The following is a 20000-nucleotide window of genomic DNA, read 5'->3' as shown; positions in this document are numbered from 1 at the left end:
CGGAGTCACTTTCCCTCCCTGAGATTTAAAGTGAATACTGAAGGAGACCTCTGGTGTTTACACAGAGACCACTCCAGAGTCTGCTGGGGCCCCTCGAACCAGTCTAACCAGTGTTCATCCCCATCATGTCTTCCAGTGTCCAGACTCATGCTCCTCTTCCTCCTTTTTTTTCACTTCCAGAAAGAATTTCCTTCACTGACTTTCATTGACAAACTTTGGTTTTCACAGGAGTAATGCATGTGATGCTTAGCAAGGCATCGAGATGTAGTGCTGTCCCCCTTTAGGACCCCCTTTAGGAGGTTCTCCTTTCTGTGGGTTAAAGTCTTTATATGTGATGTTTTGATCCAGTAGATGTCGCCCTTGAGCACCAGCATGAAACCAAAACAACTCACGCTGCATTGTTGTGTTAGCATGCTAATGCTAGCGATCTTTATTATGCTGGTATCTTCACACTGCATGTAAATTTACCTGAAATGAGCGTGATCTAGAAACACAGTTAAGCAGTGAGTACAGTATGTTATTCTTCTTTTCTCTAGTCCCTCAATTAAACAACTTTTATACACGAGGGGAGGAGTCAGCCGGCCGTCCGGGCGATGTAAACAAAGTGAAGATAGGACTCTGAAAACTCTGAAAACATCACAGACAGTGGGACTCGGGTGTTACACCCATTGTAGACAGTCATGACTCACAGAGTTATTTTCAGAGGAGATACTTGATTTATGTTATATTTAAGTGTGAAAAATCACATTGCGCCTTTAAAGTTTGTCAGGCCTCAGGGGCCCCCTTACTGGCCTGGGGCTCCTAGCAGTTGCCGGCCCTGCCTGTTGAACTGCAGCGTCCCTGTGTTGACATACACTAAGAAGGATGAAACATCAGCAGAAAATCTGATGGAAACACTCTGTCATGAATTTGGAGGGAAGAAAAGAGAAGTAGGAGGGTCACGATATCAGCTTCTTAAAATTCAGAATCAGAATTTAGAATTCCTCAGCATCAAATCCAGGGTCATTTCTTGTTTTCAGTTCCCAAAAAAGTAGCATAAAAACTTCTGCACATTGTTCAGATACACTCAGGCGGTGGTGGAGAGGGGCCCCGAGTGGTATCTGTACACGGGGGCTCTGAAATCCTGGAGACGCCCCTGCATTAAGTAGCAGTGTCCTTCTTTTACATCATTGCGACTAGAGGGAGACCCTGAGGACAACTGTCTACGGTGAGCCGTAAGGGACAAAATAAGATGAGATTAATAATACTTAATAATCGTTTGTCTCTTCCAGTCTCCTCATACAGCTCTTAAAGGCTGATGAAATGGAGTAAAGAGTCTTTTCTAAGAATGGAGTCTCGCTCCGGAGGCTTCTCTGACTTCAGGAAACTAAAGAGAGAGAATAAAAACCTAGAGTGTAAACTTTTATACCCTCTGGTTTCTCTCTATAAACTCCAGAGGCCGTTAATGAGAGTGAGACAAAAAGCTATTTCCCAAACGAGACTCAATGAGTGAGAGTGTGTGTGTGTGTGTGTGTGTGTGTGTGTGTGTGTGTGTGTGTGTGTGTCCGTGTGTGTGTCCATTACAGCGGCACAACAACAGGCTTCATTAACTGCAGCGATTGGTTTCTCAGAGGCCCCGCCCCTGATTCCTGCAGGACATTAAACACGACCTCTGACTCCACTCATGTCAGGTTCTCTCGTCATCCGATCATCTGCTGTACGTGTTTCACCTTTATTTAACCTGTACCGATACAATGACCTCTGAAGACGGCAGGTGAGGAGCCCTTTGCTTTTATAGTGCATTAAAAAGATCGATACAAATCTGACACGGCAAAAGAAGTTCAGACGACAAAAGAAAAGCAAACCGCCTAAAGGAAAGAAAAATGTTTGGGTTACACTAAACTGGCTGAGTGGTAGAGTCAGTCGTCTCTCAACCGTAAGGTCAGGGGTTTGATTCCCAGCCCCTGCAGCCACATGTCTGATGTGTCCTTGGGGGAGACACTTAACCACCAAGTTGCTCCCCCTGCTTCATCAGCGGTGTGTGAATGTGAATGAATGGGCTAACTCTGCAAACTGAGCCACAGCTGCCCCAAAGTCGAGTCAGATTTATTTATAGAGCACATTTAAGAACAGCAGCCGACCAAAGTGCTGGAAAAAAAATGGACAGAAACGGACAGTTCACCCTCCCTCTCTGCGAGCGAGCTGCTGCAGTTTCAGAGTTTCTAATCATGTTGGGGTTTTTTTCGATCACAGTTAATGACGGAGAAACTTCAGCGACTCAGAGGAACAAGTGAGATCAACAAACCAGCTAATGAAGTCTGTAATGAAATCCAAGAAAAGAAAGAAGTTACACACTGCAGAACTTCTTTTTTTTTTTAGACTCTCTCTGAAGTGAGGATTCACTGCAGAGACAGGTCGAGAGCACCTCCCTGTGGTCACACTGGAGAGACAGAGACCGTCTGTCTCATTCAAAATGTAGTCCTATGATTAAAAAGTGAAAAGGATGAAGTGAAGGAGAGGCTGATGGATCTCTGCTGCCACCTGCTGGACAAAATAAATATTTCATGACTTTGACTTTATGGTATTAAAACAAACTGTATTCCTGTGTTTAGTGGAGATATTTCACTTTAACAAATTCTGAAAGGAGAGAAATAAAAGACTTCATGAGGCGACGTCAAAGACTCTGAATCAGTTCTTTATGTTGCTGTGATACTGGTTGCTAGGCGATTGTAATTTGAGTGACTATTGATCTGTAGTAACCTTCCATCTATCAGAAGGGCCTTACTTTATTTGAAAATAAAAGCACACAGGTAGTACTTACATAAACACATCTTAATTGAATCTGCCTGTTTCTGCACCCGTTCTCTGACTGGTGTGAAACCGGAGGTGAACTCCCATTACCTCCAAGTAAAGGATTTAAAAAGTTTGTTTTTTTAACCTAATTCTTAAAGAAAAACAGGTTTAACTGAAATAATCCCTGAACACAGATTGACGAGAGGACAGGATTTTAATCACTATAGTTCAGAACTCTAATTAGTTTTGTCTTGAGGCTGTTGGAGCCAAAATGCCCAACACAACACTGAACTTGTATTTGAGTGCAATACCAACACTGAACACTAGGTGGAGTCTGGGATCAAGCTGTGCATGAAGCCAAGGCATCGAGTCTGACGGCTGCTCTTTTAAATCTCAACTTTTATGATCACACATGAAGACATTTAGATTCTGAACGCTCTGGATTTGTCTTGACCAGAGAAGGTAGGCAGTTTTAAAGCCCCCCCCCACATGGCCGTTTTGGACACCCCTCGGTTTGTCAGATATGAGAGCAGTTATCAGGTCAACAGGTGTTGCAGCGATGGAAGCGGGCAAGAGAAGTGGTTCAGATAGAAGTGATTGTACCCGACCTAAAAAGCCTCTGCATGTTTCTAATAAGCTCCACGAGCAGAAACGTGCTCAAACTAGGATCAATATTGGAGATGCTTTTGAAAAATGGAGAGAGGTTAGAACACAGAAAGGTTTACAGACCCATGCAGAGCTGGATAAACACTGAAGCTTCAGAGTCCACCACATGGTGACCTGAGTGAGCATCAACTCTAGAGAGGAGGGGGGGAGACAGCTCTCTATGATGTTTAGAATTTAGACTGCAGTACCCATTTTAAACACTAGGTGTCAGAGTTACATACTGCTCCTTTAAACCAGATAACCCTGAGAATAAATCCAAGAGATTATCTTCCTCTGTAATATAAAGGTGCCTGTCAGGGACAAAACTAACTTTAAGTGGACTAGTTTTGATTGGGTCATTTTTCCCTCGAGGATTACGGTTTCAGCCGACTGATGAAATCTTCTGGTGAAATTCCAAATCTTTTGCAACCGGTCGTCGTTTACACAGCAGAACGTGTTGAAAAAGAGGCCAAGGTTCAAAAATACAACGCTCCCCCTTTAACGTACGACACATACACACCTCAGAGTTTGACTTAAGATTTATTGGATCCACATACTTCATTAAAATCCATCCCACACAATCAACATATACAACACATATTACAATATATACAACTTATTTTCTTTGTACAGCAGATATAGAGTCTTCAGCGGGGAATAAAATCTAGAATATATTTAGGGGTTAGTTAGTGCGAGTGTCCGAACACCTCCTGCGAGGCGTACGTCATGTAGAGGAAGCCGTCCTCGTCCTGGTGGTCTTTGTACACCTGAGCCATGGTGAGGGACATGCTGGCCAGCCCGCTGTTGTTGATGAGCAGGTAGAAGGCCTGAGTGGGCAGCAGCGCCATCCTGTTCCTGAGAGAAGAACAACACAGAGCGAGGGGGGTTAGAGACACGAGTAGTGCAGAGAGTGTCAGGTAGTCAACATGTTTGATACCACAGGGTTTAAAATGATAGAATCATCCAAATGTAAAACTGCTTTAATATAAAAACTATTTCATATGACGGGTACGTAGGAGAGGAATTATGTCATCTCCTGGTTATTAGAATGCCAGGACTTTACATTTCAAGTAACTCTTCAAGAGCTACGATTTGGAATAAGTGCATCAAAGCAAACATCTCAAATCTAACCGGTAAAGGCAGAGTGACAAACATTCCCCAAATCATTTATCAGACGATTTTATCTAAAAGAGGCGAACAGAAGAGAGCAAGTACAACACAAGCAAGGATCTAGGAAAAAAAAGTGCAAACGATCAGCTTTACGTCTGATCAGACACAGGTGCTGTTTAGTTTTTCGCTATTTGAAGGATAAAACCACATTGGAAAACTTGTGCAAGAGGTAAATAGTACTACTGGACATAGACACAAGACAGTAAATAAAATAAAAACAGGCAATATAAATAAAGAGAAAGAAAGCAGAGAGAGTAAGACAACATGAGAAACACACAAGTAAATCATACGTTCACATGGGAAGAAACTGTTTGCATGACGGGTCAAAGTGAATCTAATGGAGTGATGCGGTCGGCCTGAAATAAGAGGAACAAAGAGACTGGCAGCAGGATGACCTGTGGGGTCCCTGGTGATGCTGAGGGCAGGTGACAGGAGCCGAGCACAATAAATCTCTTCTAGAGATCTCAGGCCGACACCAATCATTCTACCTGCACAGTGAGGTTACCAAAGCAGACTGTCAGTGAGCTGCTGAGGATGCTTCAATAACACTCCTGTCAAAAGTTATGAAAGACGTGTCCGTTAAATTCCCTTAAGAAGAAGAAGAGACGCTGTTGGGACTTCTTGACGATGTTACTGGTGTTCAAGTGCCGGCTGAGGTCATCTGAAATAGTGACACCAAGAAATATAAAACTCCTCACCATCTCTACTGCCTCGCCATTTATGATGATGGGAGGATGGGATTCCCTTTCCCGTCTGAAATCAAAGACCAACTCTTGGGTTTTTGAGGCATTCAGAATGAGATCGTTTGCAGCAGCAGGTTAAACATTTCTGAGGATTGTTGTTGATGCTCTGAAATAAATTATTTTTGTTTAAGTTTACAGCGACATTCTCCTGCAGGAGTTTACTGCACAAGCGCAAGTCTTCCTCTAAGCAGTGCGTCTTTCTTTGTCTACGTTGGCACCGGCAGCAGAGTGCAGGGGTTCCCAAAAGTTTCAGCCGGTGACAAACCCCCCCCCCCCCCCCTAAAGTAACAGTGCTAGAGACAGTGGACCCCCTGGAGTGGTTTAAGGCGTCAATCTTTTGTTTGTTTACAGACAACTTTCATGCAAGCATGAATCTCCCTTAATATGAACTTCTTTTTAACTTCAGGGGGTCCCGAACTCCACTTTGGGAACCAATGGTCTAGTGGTTATCGTGCCCTACCCCACTCTCTCTCCCAGATATCTCTCCAATTAAAAACCAAACCAAATTAAAAAAAAAAAAAAAAAAGGAGCCAATCAGGAAGCAGCTGGACCAAATTTCAGTCCATGAGATTCTAAAACTCCAGCAGATGTAACAAGCAGATCTCAGGACAACACTTCTTTAAAAACAATTTACTCTGCGTTATGAATTCTACGTTTTCATCTTTCCACTAAAATGTTTAAAAAACTAAGTCGACTCCTTTTCTTGGTTCAAACTATATTTCTTACTTAGAAAGAAAAGGATTTACAGGCTCACCAGGTTGGCCTCATTTATTTAGCAGACTATAAGCCTGCATGATTCTCTCAAATTCTGACCCACAATCCTTTGCACGGCTTAACATGTGTCCCAACCGGCTCGGTGAAAGGAAGTGTTGAGACTCAAAGGAAACATGTTGACAACAATATTCAGGATTTATGATTCAGACTGAAGCAGAGCCAGAGGATCAAAGTTTTAAAAGTTCAGACAAAGCAGAGTGTACCTGAATGCACTGAAAAGCTGCAGGATGAATGTGTGACATGTTCCACATCAATAAATCATAAAGTCTGTCCTGTGTAAATGTGTCTCTGAGTCCTGACTGTCTACAGTGAGGGAGAAGCTCGAGTCCCGCTGGCTGTGTTGTTGTCAGAGCCGTGTTTACATGGACGGGACGGCCGGCTCCTCCCCTTGTGTATAAAAGCTGTTTTAGTCAAGAACTAGAGAGAAGAAGAAGAACATACTCACTGATTATTTAGATGTTAGTAAGAGTTTTTAGATCACGCTCATTCTGTGTCAGTTTACATGAAATGTGAAGCTACGAGCTAACTAAAGAGCGCTAACATTAGCATGCTAACACAACAATGTGAAGCTACGAGCTAACTGAAGAGCGCTAACATTAGCATGCTAACACAACAATGTGAAGCTACGAGCTAACTAAAGAGCGCTAACATTAGCATGCTAACACAACAATGCAGGACACAGGTGATTGTAGCTCAAGCAAAGGACAAATTTGTCTGCTGCTTGTGCTTGACTCATTTGTGTGAACTCGAGTGGAGGGGGGGTTGGAGGTGTGTCTCTGGAGGAGAGCGGAGGCTTCAGTTTGGAGGAGGCGTGGCCTAACAGAAGTTTGTTTTGGTTTCATGCTGGTGCTCAACGGCGACATCTACTGGATCAAAAAGTTGCACATTCTTCCTTTAAGACTTAAGCATGAAGAAGTTAAACTAAAGACACTACAGGCGTCATGAAAACACATTAACCTGCTCTGTGTTAGCCTTTCAATGTATTCAAATAAAACCGTTTACACAACAGAGCTCAAAGGTGATGGTTCATTGTTCAGATACATTTTCTACAAATGATCCAAAAGGCTGCAGATAAAAAGAAATAAGCTGACTTAAAAGGCGTTTTTCTAATAGTGTGTTTCACTGCTCGACACTCTGGATGTTGATTCAAAGATGCGTTAATGTCAACGAGTTTCTCTCCTGGTTAAGAAAAGTCAGCATTAGGTAAACATGTGTTGTCGCCTGGCATGTTTATAGTTCAGTTCGTGGGCGTCACTGTTGAGCTCCATTACTTCATTTATGGTTGACTTCTTATCAAAGCTAGAGTCAGCATATCTAAATCATCAGCACGCCTCCATAGCATGTGTAAAGGACATGGTGAGCGTGCAGAGCAGGTTTGGTTCATGGCTTGTTTTACTGAGAGGATGCTTTGTTGCTTTAATTGAACCTTGAGCTGTAACTCATTTAGTCCTTTAGACACTGAAACATCTTCACGCCTGAGTTTTCTGCTGTGTAATGATGACAGAGAGGAAACCCCGAAAACCTGCAGAGAAGCTACAAAACTGAAAGATTCAAAAACGAGGAACGACATCAGGATGAATAAATGTCAAAGCTCACACTTCCACATAGTCACCAAAGAGATGATTCTCCTCTTAAGGACCAATCAGTGAGATGATAAAGGTATCTTACTCTCTGATCATTAAGGAAACATGCTATGTTGAAGTGCTGGCTTCTCTGACAACAATGCAGCAGCCAGTATGTCCTCCTCCTAACTTTAGATTCTGCTCCTGAATGCTCTGGATTTGTTTGGACCAGAGAAGGTAGGCGCTTTTAAGGCGACCACCACACGGCCGTTTTAGACGCCCCTCGGTTTGTCAGATATGAGAGCAGTTATCAGGTCAACAGGTGTTGCAGTGATGGAAGCGGTCGAGAGAAGTGGTTCAGATAGAAGTGATTGTACCCGACCTAAAAAGCCTCTGCATGTTTCTAATAAGCTCCACGAGCAGAAACGTGCTCAAACTAGGATCAATATTGGAGATGCTTTTGAAAAATGGAGAGAGGTTAGAACACAGAAAGGTTTACAGACCCATGCAGAGCTGGATAAACACTGAAGCTTCAGTTTCATGAAGCCATCCAGTGCCAGAAGAAAGACAACAACAATCCAACAAGAAAACTATAAAAAATAAACTCTGAGTTCCCTTTTTATACGAGAAGATAAATCACCATCTTATGCTACTTAAGCCGTAAGAAGACATGCATCAATTCATTTTATAAAGTCTCTGTTGTCCAGTGTTATTGAAAAAATAAAATACCAACTATAAACAATAACCAAATTTAAACAAAAATTCAATTGTTTGTGCTTTTTTGTATTTTGTCTTAAAGAGTCAGCAGCTTTCTCCTTCAAAATAAAATACAGACTTCTCCTAAAGTGAAGCTGCTCCATCGTCCCTTCTGGGCCTCCGTACATGTGTGGTGGTGACTGTGTCTGCAGAGACTCTGTCCTCTCACTGGATTTTACTGCTCTGATTTGTTCTGGTTGACTCGGGACGTTTCTGGGGGCGGAGCTGGTGTGTTTCCTCCAGCCAATGACAGCGCAGCAGGTGAGTTTAGGAGTGGATACTATTCAGTGATTGGACGAGATTCAAAGCGGTGAATATGACGGACGTGGACGTAGCATTAAAGAAGAGAAAATATAATGAGAGTGAGGAGAAACACCAAGTGGATAAAGATCGTTCTGAAACGAGGGTGAACCTTGTGTTGGACGTGGAGTTGATCTACTTCCTGTTGGACAGGAAGGTGCCGAACGCCGGCGGTTAGCTTGTGCTAGCGTGCGTTAGCTTGCAGTGTAGCTACAAGCAGTAAACATACACACTACTTCCTGCAGGGGATGGGGCTTCTGGAGGAGGAGGGGCCTAGTTTGAATGTTGTGACTCCTCCTTTAATGTGACGAGGAGAGAAATGTCTCGATCACACAAAGACATGGACGACGTTAGCTAACTTTTAGAAGCTAACTTTTTAATACCACAGCAAAAAAAATAAAAACAGTTTCATCTGAAAGTTACAGATTCTGGTATCAACTCAGAAAGTGTTTCTCTGGCTAATCTGCAGAACATCAAGTGTTCATGGGGACTACTTCTCAAGTAGTGGGTCACTGGAACCTGAGTGGATTATCCAACAACAAAGAGCGAGTGTTCGTAGAGCGAGCATGTTGGGAAACAAACTTCAGTCTTTAGCGGCTGTGAGCGTTTGAGTCTGGATTTAAACTGAAACCCTCAAACAAGAAAAATGAGTTTGAAACATAATTTTCATGCTAAATTTCTTCTGCACGAGGAAATCCTAAAAGAATTACAGCCTCATGCAACACATTTTAAAAAGCTGGAGAATTATACAGAAGCCTAAAGAGGACATTCAGCAACATATTATTTAACTCTTTGTTTTCCTGTGAAGACGAGTTATTCACTGGAAGAAACAGCGTTGTTGTCCTGAAGTAATAAGTAAAATGTGGAGTCAGCAGAAATGTTTGTAAACAACGTTCAAACTGGCCCCTCCTCCTCTAGAAGCCCCACCCCCTGCAGGACATAATGTGTACATTTAATGCTTGTAGCTACACTGCAAGCTAATTCATGCTAGCACAAGCTAACCACACAGTCACCACCACAGATGTACGGAGGCCCAGAAGGGACAATGAGCAGCCTTACTTTAGGAGAAGTCTGGATTTTATTTTGAAGGAGAAAGCTACTGACTGTCTCCAAACATCAGAGAAGAGAACTCGACCTAATTTGAAACTTTGTGAATCTGTTCTGTAACAAATAAAGGAGAGTATCTGAATCTGAGTAGAGACTTTAAAACATCCGTTTAAAGAAAAAAAAAAAAAAAAACAAGTGGAGGAATCTGTTGCACTTGTAAAACAGATTCTGCTCTACAGTGTGCCGTTAGTGGACGGAGAGTTTTTGCAGAGTAATCCTGACAAAGACCGAGCGTCTCGGGAAGGAAGTGAAACCGGCTCAGAATGTCTCAAACAGTCAGAGAGGAGTTCAGAACATTTACTGAAAACAGACACATCGTCTCATCTGAGGACTCAGAGCAGTGAAGGTTGAGTACAGACACTGCTGCTCCAGGTAACACTGTGTTAGCTCCTAGCTTAGCATTTATAAAAATAGGCTCAGGTTATTTCTCTAAGTTTGTGACAACATCAGTGAGAGGATCCCTGAAGAGAAAGAGCTTTATGTTACAGAGAAGAAGTGTTACATCACTCTCTACAAACACACCAGAAAATAGTCAGCCTGTAATTCTACAGATCTGTAAGATTGTAGTTTTGTAGAGAGTGATGTAACACTTCTTCCTCTGTAACATAAAGCTCTCTCTCTCTGCAGGATCATTTCTGTGATGTTGTCACAAACTTACGAAAACAATCTGAGCCTGTGAGGGAAAAAAAGATAATATTGGGTAATATTGCATCCATTGCAGCCTGTTTCCCTGCTGCAGGCTGACGACGTCTACTGGAACAATTCTTAATCACTTCACCATTTAGAGCCCAAAAACTGTGAAAGTGTAAACCTCCAGAGTTCCCCTTTAAAGAGATATTCTACATTTAAAGTACGAGGCTTCTTTAAGTGTTGGATCTTCTGTTTCTCTCTCCGTCATGTTCAGCTGCTTTTTTGAACTGAAAGTATTCGAGGGAGTACAGAGAGGCTCCCCCCCCACTTGAGAGTATTTTAACCTTCACCTGCATCACAGCCTGTTTTATGTAACGATTGTTAAACCTTTTGCCCCACTTTTTTTTAAATCATATTGCACCAAAAATAATTAGGGCCAAGGTTAAAGAATACGCCTCTAAATAACCTTTTTTAGTGGCCCGTACTTTGACCAGGCACATTTCGGCTCCTGAGGATTACTCTGCAGCCAGCTGAATCGATCCACTGTTTGATTGTTAAAGCCATGTTTCACTCTGAAATTCCACACCCTGCATAAATCCATATTCTGCAGGTTGGGAGCACTCTGTTTATTTGCCTTACGTTAGGAAATATTGCACCTTTTGTTTTCTGAGCATTTGGAGGAAAATGTCGAGGTGATTTTTTTAAACATTTGAAAAAAGGCAAATAACTTCCGGGAAAGTCAGCAACACACACATCAACTGACTGCAGCACTATCAGCCTTTTGAAACTCCACTAGGCCTGCATGAAGACCCCCTGTTCTCTGAAACATCACTGCGCCAGTAAATAGTCACATCCAAAGTGTCTCCGGAAGCATTACACGACACAGTCATCGCCCCACGTCAGCCTGAGACACATTGAGCATCATGTAAAAAAAAAAAAAGTTAAACATGAAGAGAAGCTCCGTTTACCTGATGATGGTGACGAACTGAGTCATGGTGAGTTCATGCGGGACCAGGAACTTAGTTTTATCCAGAGGAGGGAGATACTTCTCCTTATCGTATCGTTCGATTATTACCTGCAAACAAACAAACAAACAAACAAACACAGACCAGGTGAGGACACTTAACACCGCTACATTTTAAAAACCTGTTTGCATGATGTGAAGAAGAAACTTACCGGGATTTTGTTGGGGAACTTGGAGCGGATCCCTGCCACCTCCTGTTTCCGTGTCGCTGCGCACAGAAAAGAAAACAAGTTAGTTAAAAAAATAAAAAACAGTCTCCCACGCGAGTTTTTCTTCCATTTCGGAGACATTTACCAAAGCTCTTCCTCTGTTTGAAGGCTTTGATCTGCTGAGGGGTTTTGTTGAACGGAGGCATGCTGTGTGTGTGTGTGGGTGGGTGTGTGAGTGTGTGTGTGATGGAGGCAGCAGCAGGGTGAGAGGTGGACTGGACCGAGCAGCGGTTAAATAGAGGCGGCTGAGACGCATCAGCTGATTAGCACATGGCCGGAGCAGCAAGCAGCAAGCATGAATCTTAAAGCCGCAGAGTGGAGCTCCCACAGTCCCACTGCGCGCACACACACACACACACACACACACACACACACACACACACACACACACACACACACACACTGGGGGCTGCAGGACCAGACATCAGCTGTGATGAAGAAAAATAATATTTCTCAAAGATTGAAGAAGTGGATTTTAAGCCTCTGGGTATAAAAAGCGAAACCTGCATTATTTCAAACGACCAGCAGATGGCACTGTTTCACAATTAAGTCCACCATAGAAGTCTATGATAATACGCTCCTACTTCTGAGTTGATTTATTCCCTCAGTAAACATTTTCCTCACAAGTTTTTGGACTCAACCTGAGAGCTGGAATAGACGGGTCAGACTAGTGTGTCCCCGTCCATTGTTGTCGACAAAGCTGATATAAGAAGTCCCGCCCCTTCTTCATTTTGATTAGTCGGTGATGAGCGCAGCACTGTTCCAAAAGATCTCCTTTCAACTGAGAGCGATGTGAGGCAGCAAAAAAAAAACTTTTGAGCCCACGGGGCGTTTGTGCGCTCAGGGCGGAGAGCGCTCAAACGCTGAACTACATATTTGGTTTTGTATTGAAAACATGCGCTAAACAGAAGCCAGTGGCGATTCCAGAGTCTGTTAGGGTCCTAGGCAAAAATTGATCCAGGGCCCCCTTCAGCCAGCTTTCATCACCATGGCCTCCTTCTGGCATGTGGCTCCAAGCAGTTGCCCGCCTCGCCTGTTGACGAGTAGCTCCTCTGCTGTCTGTGGACGCAGCTCCTGTGAATCTCTGGGAGCAAAAAAAATATGTCTGCTTTTATTTTGAAAGTGTCGTGATGCCATTTCGGCCCCCCTAACAAATGTTTATTTTTCACAGTATGAACAACAACAAATAAAACCCTAAACATATGTTAGTTCAAATACAGCCAGGACGGAAAAACATTTAGATAAAAAAAACAAAAAAAAACTGCACCAACTTCTCAGAATAATAAATCCAGAGATTCTTAAAATTGACTCTGAGGAGTTTGTGACGTAACAGCTGCTCCTCTGCAGTTTGAGAAAGTTATCAGTGTTTATCTGACTAGCAAATAGCCTGAGAAGATTTACAGTAGAGGGCGGGGCTAAGCTGTAGTTGATGTCACAGTCCCCAGGTGTGTGAAGCTTTTAATGTTAGCCTAAGCGGAAGTACCTTCAGAATACTTTCTGAGGTGAGAGAAAGATGTTGTTCCTGGTTAATGGAACGCACCATAAACTTTCTTGAGTGTTGTCCAAGCAGCAACCTCATGTGTTGATAAATGAAGCCGACACTGAAGTGTAAAATCCTGCAGTTCCTCGAGTGTCCACTAGAGGCTGGCTTTGATAAATGAAGCCGACACTGAAGTGTAAAATCATGCAGTTCCTCGAGTGTCCACTAGAGGCTGGCTGCAGAAGCACAGGAAGTCAGGAAGGCAAGTATGTTGCTAACACGTACACCTGGTTCAAACGCATGTAGATTGATATATTTTCAAAGATACTAATTGATATAAAGTTGGAACATTATCCAGATTTTATTTTATGGTTGGATTTTATTTATTTATTTGCTAAACACGGAAAAAGAGGCACGATTAAATATGTTTTAACTTCTCCTTTCTCCTTTTCGAGCGAATTAGGGACTTTTATTTATTTTGTTGTGTATTTAATTTATTTATTTTCTGCATGTTTTTAACTACAGCTTTTTTTTGTTTTTGTTTTTTGTATGTTCGAAAAAAACCCAAATCAAACGTTTGGTTTTATTTTGAAGGAGAGGACCGGATGTGACGTGTTGGTTCGCTGTCCGGTAGCTTGACGGTTGTCTCATCCTTTGACAGCTGGTTCAGACAGGAGTTGTGCGGGACCGTAGATGGACTATTTTCCGTGCTGAGGATTTTTTTTTTAACCGACTCGGTTGAGAGAACCGGACCGAACCAGCTGCCACATCGCCCCCGGTCCGGTCATGGACGAGCAGGCGGGCCCCGGTGTCTTCTTCAACAACAACAACATCTCGGGGCTGCCCGGCGCTGGGAACATTAAAGCCCCGCAGACTGGAGACTTCGGCGGCGGAGAGGCGGCCCGGGCTCACTACAACATCCCGGGGATCTTACACTTTCTCCAGCATGAGTGGGCCCGCTTCGAGGTGGAGAAGGCTCAGTGGGAGGTGGAGCGGGCCGAGCTGCAGGTAAGACCCCGCAGTCACGGAGGTTTAGAGAGCTAGCTAACCGTCCTGGAATGGTGACAACACTCTGCCAAACCCCGTGTGAAAACACTGGGATTTAATGAATAATTGCTTATTGGTGAACAAAAACACCCCGTAAAGTGACATTTCGGACTTTGTTTGAGGTGGAAGCATCAATCCTTTAATTCGGGGTTGGAATAATTAAACAATCAGCTCACTTTGTGGTGATATTTGTACTTATAGGGGGGCTTCACGCTGCTTGTCGCTCCCGTCCGTCGTGTATGTTGTTCTGCACAAAGAGTGACGCACATTCCATATAAAACGTAAAGTTGTGTTGTTAAACGGGCTTCTTTGCTCACCATTTTAATGCCGATTTAAATATCATGCCAATGTAGACACAGAACAGATATCATGTTTTGCCTCAGTGGTATTTTAAGATCAAATTAAACGCGGTGTCGTAGAATTACGTAATTTTCAAACTGTAGTTTTGCCGAATGTTGTCTTCTCTCAGGTTTCTGCGCTAACTTGCTAACCAGGTTAGCTGAGATTTACGACTCACCAGTCCTTACTGTGACGAGTTGGAGTAGTTTTATAGCAGTTAACTATTCTATTAATTATGTATAATCATGCATTGTTTTATTACTGATGCTCGATGTTACCTGAGCAGCGTTTGAGGTATACCTCCGACATTAACCCCTGTCCCCATCTGACTTAAAAAACAAAGCCATCAGGACCACCGAGGTCAATGTTTTGTCCCCTGAATGTCAGGCTGTGCGTCCCTGCTGGAATGTGTCCGATAAAGGACGCACAGTCCTTGATCCAGGTGAGTCACGAGACGTAGGCGTGCAGGTGTTTTCAGCTGTGACTTTGTGTGAAGAAGCTCTCCAGTGTGGTGTTTCATGAAAGTCAACATGGAATTCAATACAAAATCAGAGAGATGATTCCCCCACCTCTACAATATGAAGATATTTGTCATGTAAAGCATCATGTGAATGTCTTTACAGGGTTTGTTTTGATGTTACAGGGTTTAAAGGATGAGTCTCCTTCCTGGCTTTAAAATCACACTTTTCCTAAAACCATTATTGTCAATATAACACAGAAGTCAAATGAACCGAACCAGAACTTCAAAAAAAGTAGGCGAAATAATGAGCACAACCAGTAGAGGAAACCGGTCCTGATGTATTCATAGAGATGCACTGATTTGGAGAATCAGGGCCGATACAGATGTTTGTTCCATGACTTCTTTAGGTGTCAGACTCCCACCATGCCCGACAGTTTGTCTAACATCTGTCTGATAGAAAAAACATCTTCTCTGAATCAGGAGTGAGGTGTACAAGATGTCGGCATTAAATTGATTTGGCACAACAGATAAACATCGGTTCATGTCACATTATTTGCAGATGACGTCGGCCGATACCGATCCTTTTTTTTTTTAACGCTGATTCAAAATAAAAGATGGAGTCAGTAGCTCCATCGTCCCTTCTGGGCCTCCGTACATGTGAGGTGGTGACTGCGTCTGCAGAGTCCTCTCACTGGATTTTACTGTTCTGCTTTGTTCTGGTTGAGTGTCTGGGGGTGGAGCTGGTGTGTTTCCTCCAGCCAATGACAGCGCAGCAGGTGATAAATGAAATAATCCTGATACCTGTTTCAGTACTACAGGGACACAAAAAGAAGTCTTCGGCATCCCAAAATGGGGATTAACTCTTCTCTTCAGTGAGGGAAGAGGAAACTCCTGCACACTGCCCAACATGCATTTAGACGGCAGCGATTCCATAAATTGAGTGAATGCATGAAGCATGGACTGACTGAAGAAAGGTTTTATAATACATCTCAAACTGTGTCTGAGCGCCCCCCCTGCCCCTCCCCCCTCTGATGAGCATTGTTCAGTCTCTTAAAATGACGTCTCTCTCTCTCTCATCTCTCTCTCTCTCTCTCTCTCTCTCTCTCTGTTACATAAGACAGACTCAACACTCGTCCTGCGCTCTTATCACAGACTCTCCATGAAGAGAATCACTTCTGCTCCGTTTACCTTTTACTACAACCTGACAGCAATCACAGCGCAGCGTCCTCTTCAGTCCCCTCACGCTTTGATTCTGAAGTTTCAGATTTGTAGAACAGCTCTCACACACAACAACAACAACAACAACAACAACAACAACAACGTCTCGTTTTCATTTTCCTTCCCGTTGAGCCGGAGTGTGTCAGAGCGGCGGACCGGGGACTGGAAACCAATTTCAGCTGTAAATCCATTTGTTCTGCTGCAGACGGACGGCACGTCATGAAACTGGGAGACGGAGAGAGGAGAGAGTCACTTCCTCTGAGGTCAGGACGCTGCAGGGAAGAGGAAGAGGAAACAGAGGAAAAGCTGGCACACAAGAAGGGAGAGATTAGTGAGACTTTACTACAAAAACAAAGAAGTGTGTGTGTGTGTGTGTGTGTGTGTGTGTGTGTGTGTGTGGTGTGTGTGTGTGTGTGTGTGTGTGTGTGTGTGTGTGTGTGTTGTGTGTGTGTGTTGTGTGTGTGTGTGTGTGTGTGTGTGTGTGTGTGTGTGTGTGTGTGTGTGTGTTAGCCATATATGTGCCGCCATATTTACCCCCTGTCATGTTTCGCTTTCAATATCTGAATGTCATGATATCGTCTTCAGAGACGTTACAGAGGACAGACAGGATCAGCTGAGCCAGCGGGGGAGCGCCAGCGCTGTGTGTGTGTGCATGTCTGACTGTGTGTGTATGTGGAGCTCCTGCTGTGTGAATTCAGCGACTGGGACACCAATATTGCGGCGGCCACAGACTCATATGATTGGACGACGCCGAGCTGAGTTATGGAGCTCTGAAAAGGGCTAGTGGCTAAACGTTAGCTGTGCTAGCTCTCGGGTTGGGTATCGTTTCAAACTGCGTCAGCATCTCCAGATTTATAAAAATGCAAAAATCAGACACATTTCAAACAGATAATATGTGGAGTTATATGAATCTGATATAGTTTAAATTATTTATTCATTCAGATTTTGTGTTGACTCGTATCAGGTCAGATGAACTCTGGGTAAATCTTCAAATGACCACCTTTTATGGGCTGTACACCGGTCGATTACACCCACAAATCAAATCATTTGTTTTCTAGCCCTGGAGGAGTGTGTGTTTGTGTGGATAAGGGTGTGTGTGTGTGTGTATGTCGGGGGGGGGAGGGGGGGGGTCTGCAGGGATGCGACATTGAGGTGAAGTCATGTGTGAGCTGTGTGTGCGGTTACACACGCATCGCTCCTGTTCAGGAGGATGTTTGACGCTCGACTTCCTTCCTCTTCAGCCGCAGCTAAAAATACAAAAACACACTGAAACACACACACACACACACACACACACACACACACACACACTGTACACAGGGTCTGAAATGATCCCGCAGGGCAGACCTCATGAATCATCTTTTTTTCCCCACATAGTAAAATAAAAACTGTGATGTGAGAGAAAGTGTGATGTTGTTGTCCTGCAGTTGAATTAACCCTTTAAAGCCCGGCTCACACTGAAGGAGTTTTCAAATCCTTCCCCATTTTGAATTCTGGTAACATCCCACACATGATGAGAATCCTGACAGATCTTCTTCTCCATAATCTCAAACATGCTCACACTCCAACATCACACATTAAAAACAATCTAAAATAAAGTTTTGGGCGCCGGGGCAGACGAGGACAACATGTGTTGTATATTCTTCAGTGAGATCTAGAGGTCAGATTCTAACTACGAGCATTACAGGTGTCCTGCGCACCTGACGGGGTTACTTCCTGCCGCCGGTCATCACTACTGTCTCAGTGTGATGTCACTGTGTCAGGACCTCAGCGTGATGTCACTGTGTCAGGACCTCAGTGTGATGTCACTGTGTCAGGACTTCAGCCTCAGTGTGATGTCACTGTGTCAGGACCTCAGTGTGATGTCACTGTGTCAGCACCTCAGTGTGATGTCACTGTGTCAGGACCTCAGCGTGATGTCACTGTGTCAGGAACTCAGTGTGATGTCACTGTGTCAGGACTTCAGCCTCAGTGTGATGTCACTGTGTCAGGACCTCAGCGTGATGTCGCTGTGTCAGGACCTCAGCGTGATGTCGCTGTGTCAGCACCTCAGCCTCAGTGTGATGTCACTGTGTCAGGACCTCAGCGTGATGTCGCTGTGTCAGGACCTCAGCGTGATGTCGCTGTGTCAGGACCTCAGTGTGATGTCACTGTGTCAGGACCTCAGTGTGATGTCACTGTGTCAGGACCTCAGCCTCAGTGTGATGTCGCTGTGTCAGGACCTCAGCGTGATGTCGCTGTGTCAGCACCTCAGCCTCAGTGTGATGTCACTGTGTCAGGACCTCAGTGTGATGTCACTGTGTCAGGACCTCAGCCTCAGCGTGATGTCACTGTGTCAGGACCTCAGCCTCAGTGTGATGTCGCTGTGTCAGGACCTCAGCGTGATGTCACTGTGTCAGGACCTCAGTGTGATGTCACTGTGTCAGGACCTCAGCCTCAGTGTGATGTCACTGTGTCAGGACCTCAGCGTGATGTCACTGTGTCAGGACCTCAGCCTCAGCGTGATGTCACTGTGTCAGCACCTCAGTGTGATGTCACTGTGTCAGGACCTCAGCGTGATGTCGCCGTGTCAGGACCTCAGCGTGATGTCACCGTGTCAGGACCTCAGCGTGATGTCACTGTGTCAGGACCTCAGCCTCAGTGTGATGTCACTGTGTCAGGACCTCAGCGTGATGTCACTGTGTCAGGACCTCAGCCTCAGCGTGATGTCACTGTGTCAGCACCTCAGTGTGATGTCACTGTATCAGGACCTCAGTGTGATGTCACCGTGTCAGGACCTCAGCCTCAGTGTGATGTCACTGTGTCAGGACCTCAGCCTCAGTGTGATGTCACCGTGTCAGGACCTCAGCCTCAGTGTGATGTCACCGTGTCAGGACCTCAGCCTCAGTGTGATGTCACTGTGTCAGGACCTCAGCCTCAGTGTGATGTCACCGTGTCAGGACCTCAGCCTCAGTGTGATGTCACCGTGTCAGGACCTCAGCCTCAGTGTGATGTCACTGTGTCAGGACCTCAGCCTCAGTGTGATGTCACCGTGTCAGGACCTCAGTGTGATGTCACCGTGTCAGGACCTCAGCCTCAGTGTGATGTCACCGTGTCAGGACTTCAGCCTCAGTGTGATGTCACTGTGATGAAACACGCTGAGTCACTGCTTCAGGCCAGCAATCGGCTCGCTCTGCACTGAAGACAGAAGAAGAAATCCCCACATGAGCTCAGAGGTGTAGATGAAGAGAAATGTGTTCAGATATAAGGAGGATTGTTGCACGCTGAATTTATTCTCACTCTTGTTATTCACGTCTTTTAAAATGACACGTCTCTGTAGCTCTTTGGCTCTCGTACTCGTTTGGGCGAGCGGGGCTGCAGACCCCCTCACTTTCAAAATCCTGCTCTGCCATATCGAAGTTTATCGTTCAGTAGTCGTGACAACGCTCACACACACACACACACACATATATATACTGTACCATCAGGGTAAAGGTGTTCTTGTTTCTGCAGCTCATTTAATCTCTGACACACAGACGCACTCAGATATGCTCATGTGTTCTGTGTGTCTGTGAGGATTTAATGCAGGTCTACTTGTGTGTGCTGACAGTTTGACACATTGTTCACATTCCTCCACACCTTGTTTGTGCAGCCTGTGCATGCTTCACACACACACACACACACACCCTGCATCACACAATCTGAGTTATATCTGACTCAGTGTGCAGTATTATCTGTGTTCACTCTGCGAACAGAAAACTTAGTCTTAATGATTGTTTCTTGGC

General features: G+C 44.3%; 2 protein-coding genes across 2 annotated transcripts in view; one reads left to right on the top strand and one right to left on the bottom strand.

Annotated features, from left to right (window-relative positions):
• Window positions 1-3938: 3938 nt before the first annotated feature.
• On the bottom strand, window positions 3939-11927 carry map1lc3c (microtubule-associated protein 1 light chain 3 gamma). Its single transcript, XM_020625605.3, has 4 exons — window positions 11778-11927; window positions 11636-11691; window positions 11428-11534; window positions 3939-4272 (listed from the first exon to the last, which is right to left on the bottom strand). Exons 1-4 carry the CDS (start codon window positions 11836-11838, stop codon window positions 4104-4106), a joined length of 393 nt encoding a protein of 130 aa, XP_020481261.1. The 5' UTR covers window positions 11839-11927; the 3' UTR covers window positions 3939-4103.
• A 1874-nt stretch (window positions 11928-13801) lies between these two features.
• The window catches only part of strn (striatin, calmodulin binding protein), a gene marked incomplete at its 3' end in the record, with an annotated part of 39990 nt that continues 33791 nt past the window's right edge, over window positions 13802-20000 (top strand). Inside the window, 1 exon segment of the mRNA XM_065960207.1 lies at window positions 13802-14180. Within this exon segment, the coding sequence (XP_065816279.1) occupies window positions 13959-14180 (222 nt within the window).

Source organism: Labrus bergylta, chromosome 1, assembly GCF_963930695.1.
Source record: "Labrus bergylta chromosome 1, fLabBer1.1, whole genome shotgun sequence".
Classification (NCBI taxonomy): Eukaryota; Metazoa; Chordata; class Actinopteri; order Labriformes; family Labridae; genus Labrus; species Labrus bergylta.
The sequence above is the reverse complement of the archived record's forward strand: the minus strand, read 5'-3'. Positions and strand labels throughout refer to the sequence as shown.

Bases quoted from the DNA above. Each gene is read 5' to 3' on its own strand.
- map1lc3c (XM_020625605.3), bottom strand. From the start codon at position 11,838: ATGCCTCCGTTCAACAAAACCCCTCAGCAGATCAAAGCCTTCAAACAG. The intron at 11,692-11,777 runs GTAAATGTCTCC...TTCTGTGCGCAG, and splicing joins CAAACAGAGGAAGAGCTTTG to CGACACGGAAACAGGAGGTG. The intron at 4,273-11,427 runs GTAAACGGAGCT...TTCTTCTCTCAG, and splicing joins CAGTTCGTCACCATCATCAG to GAACAGGATGGCGCTGCTGC.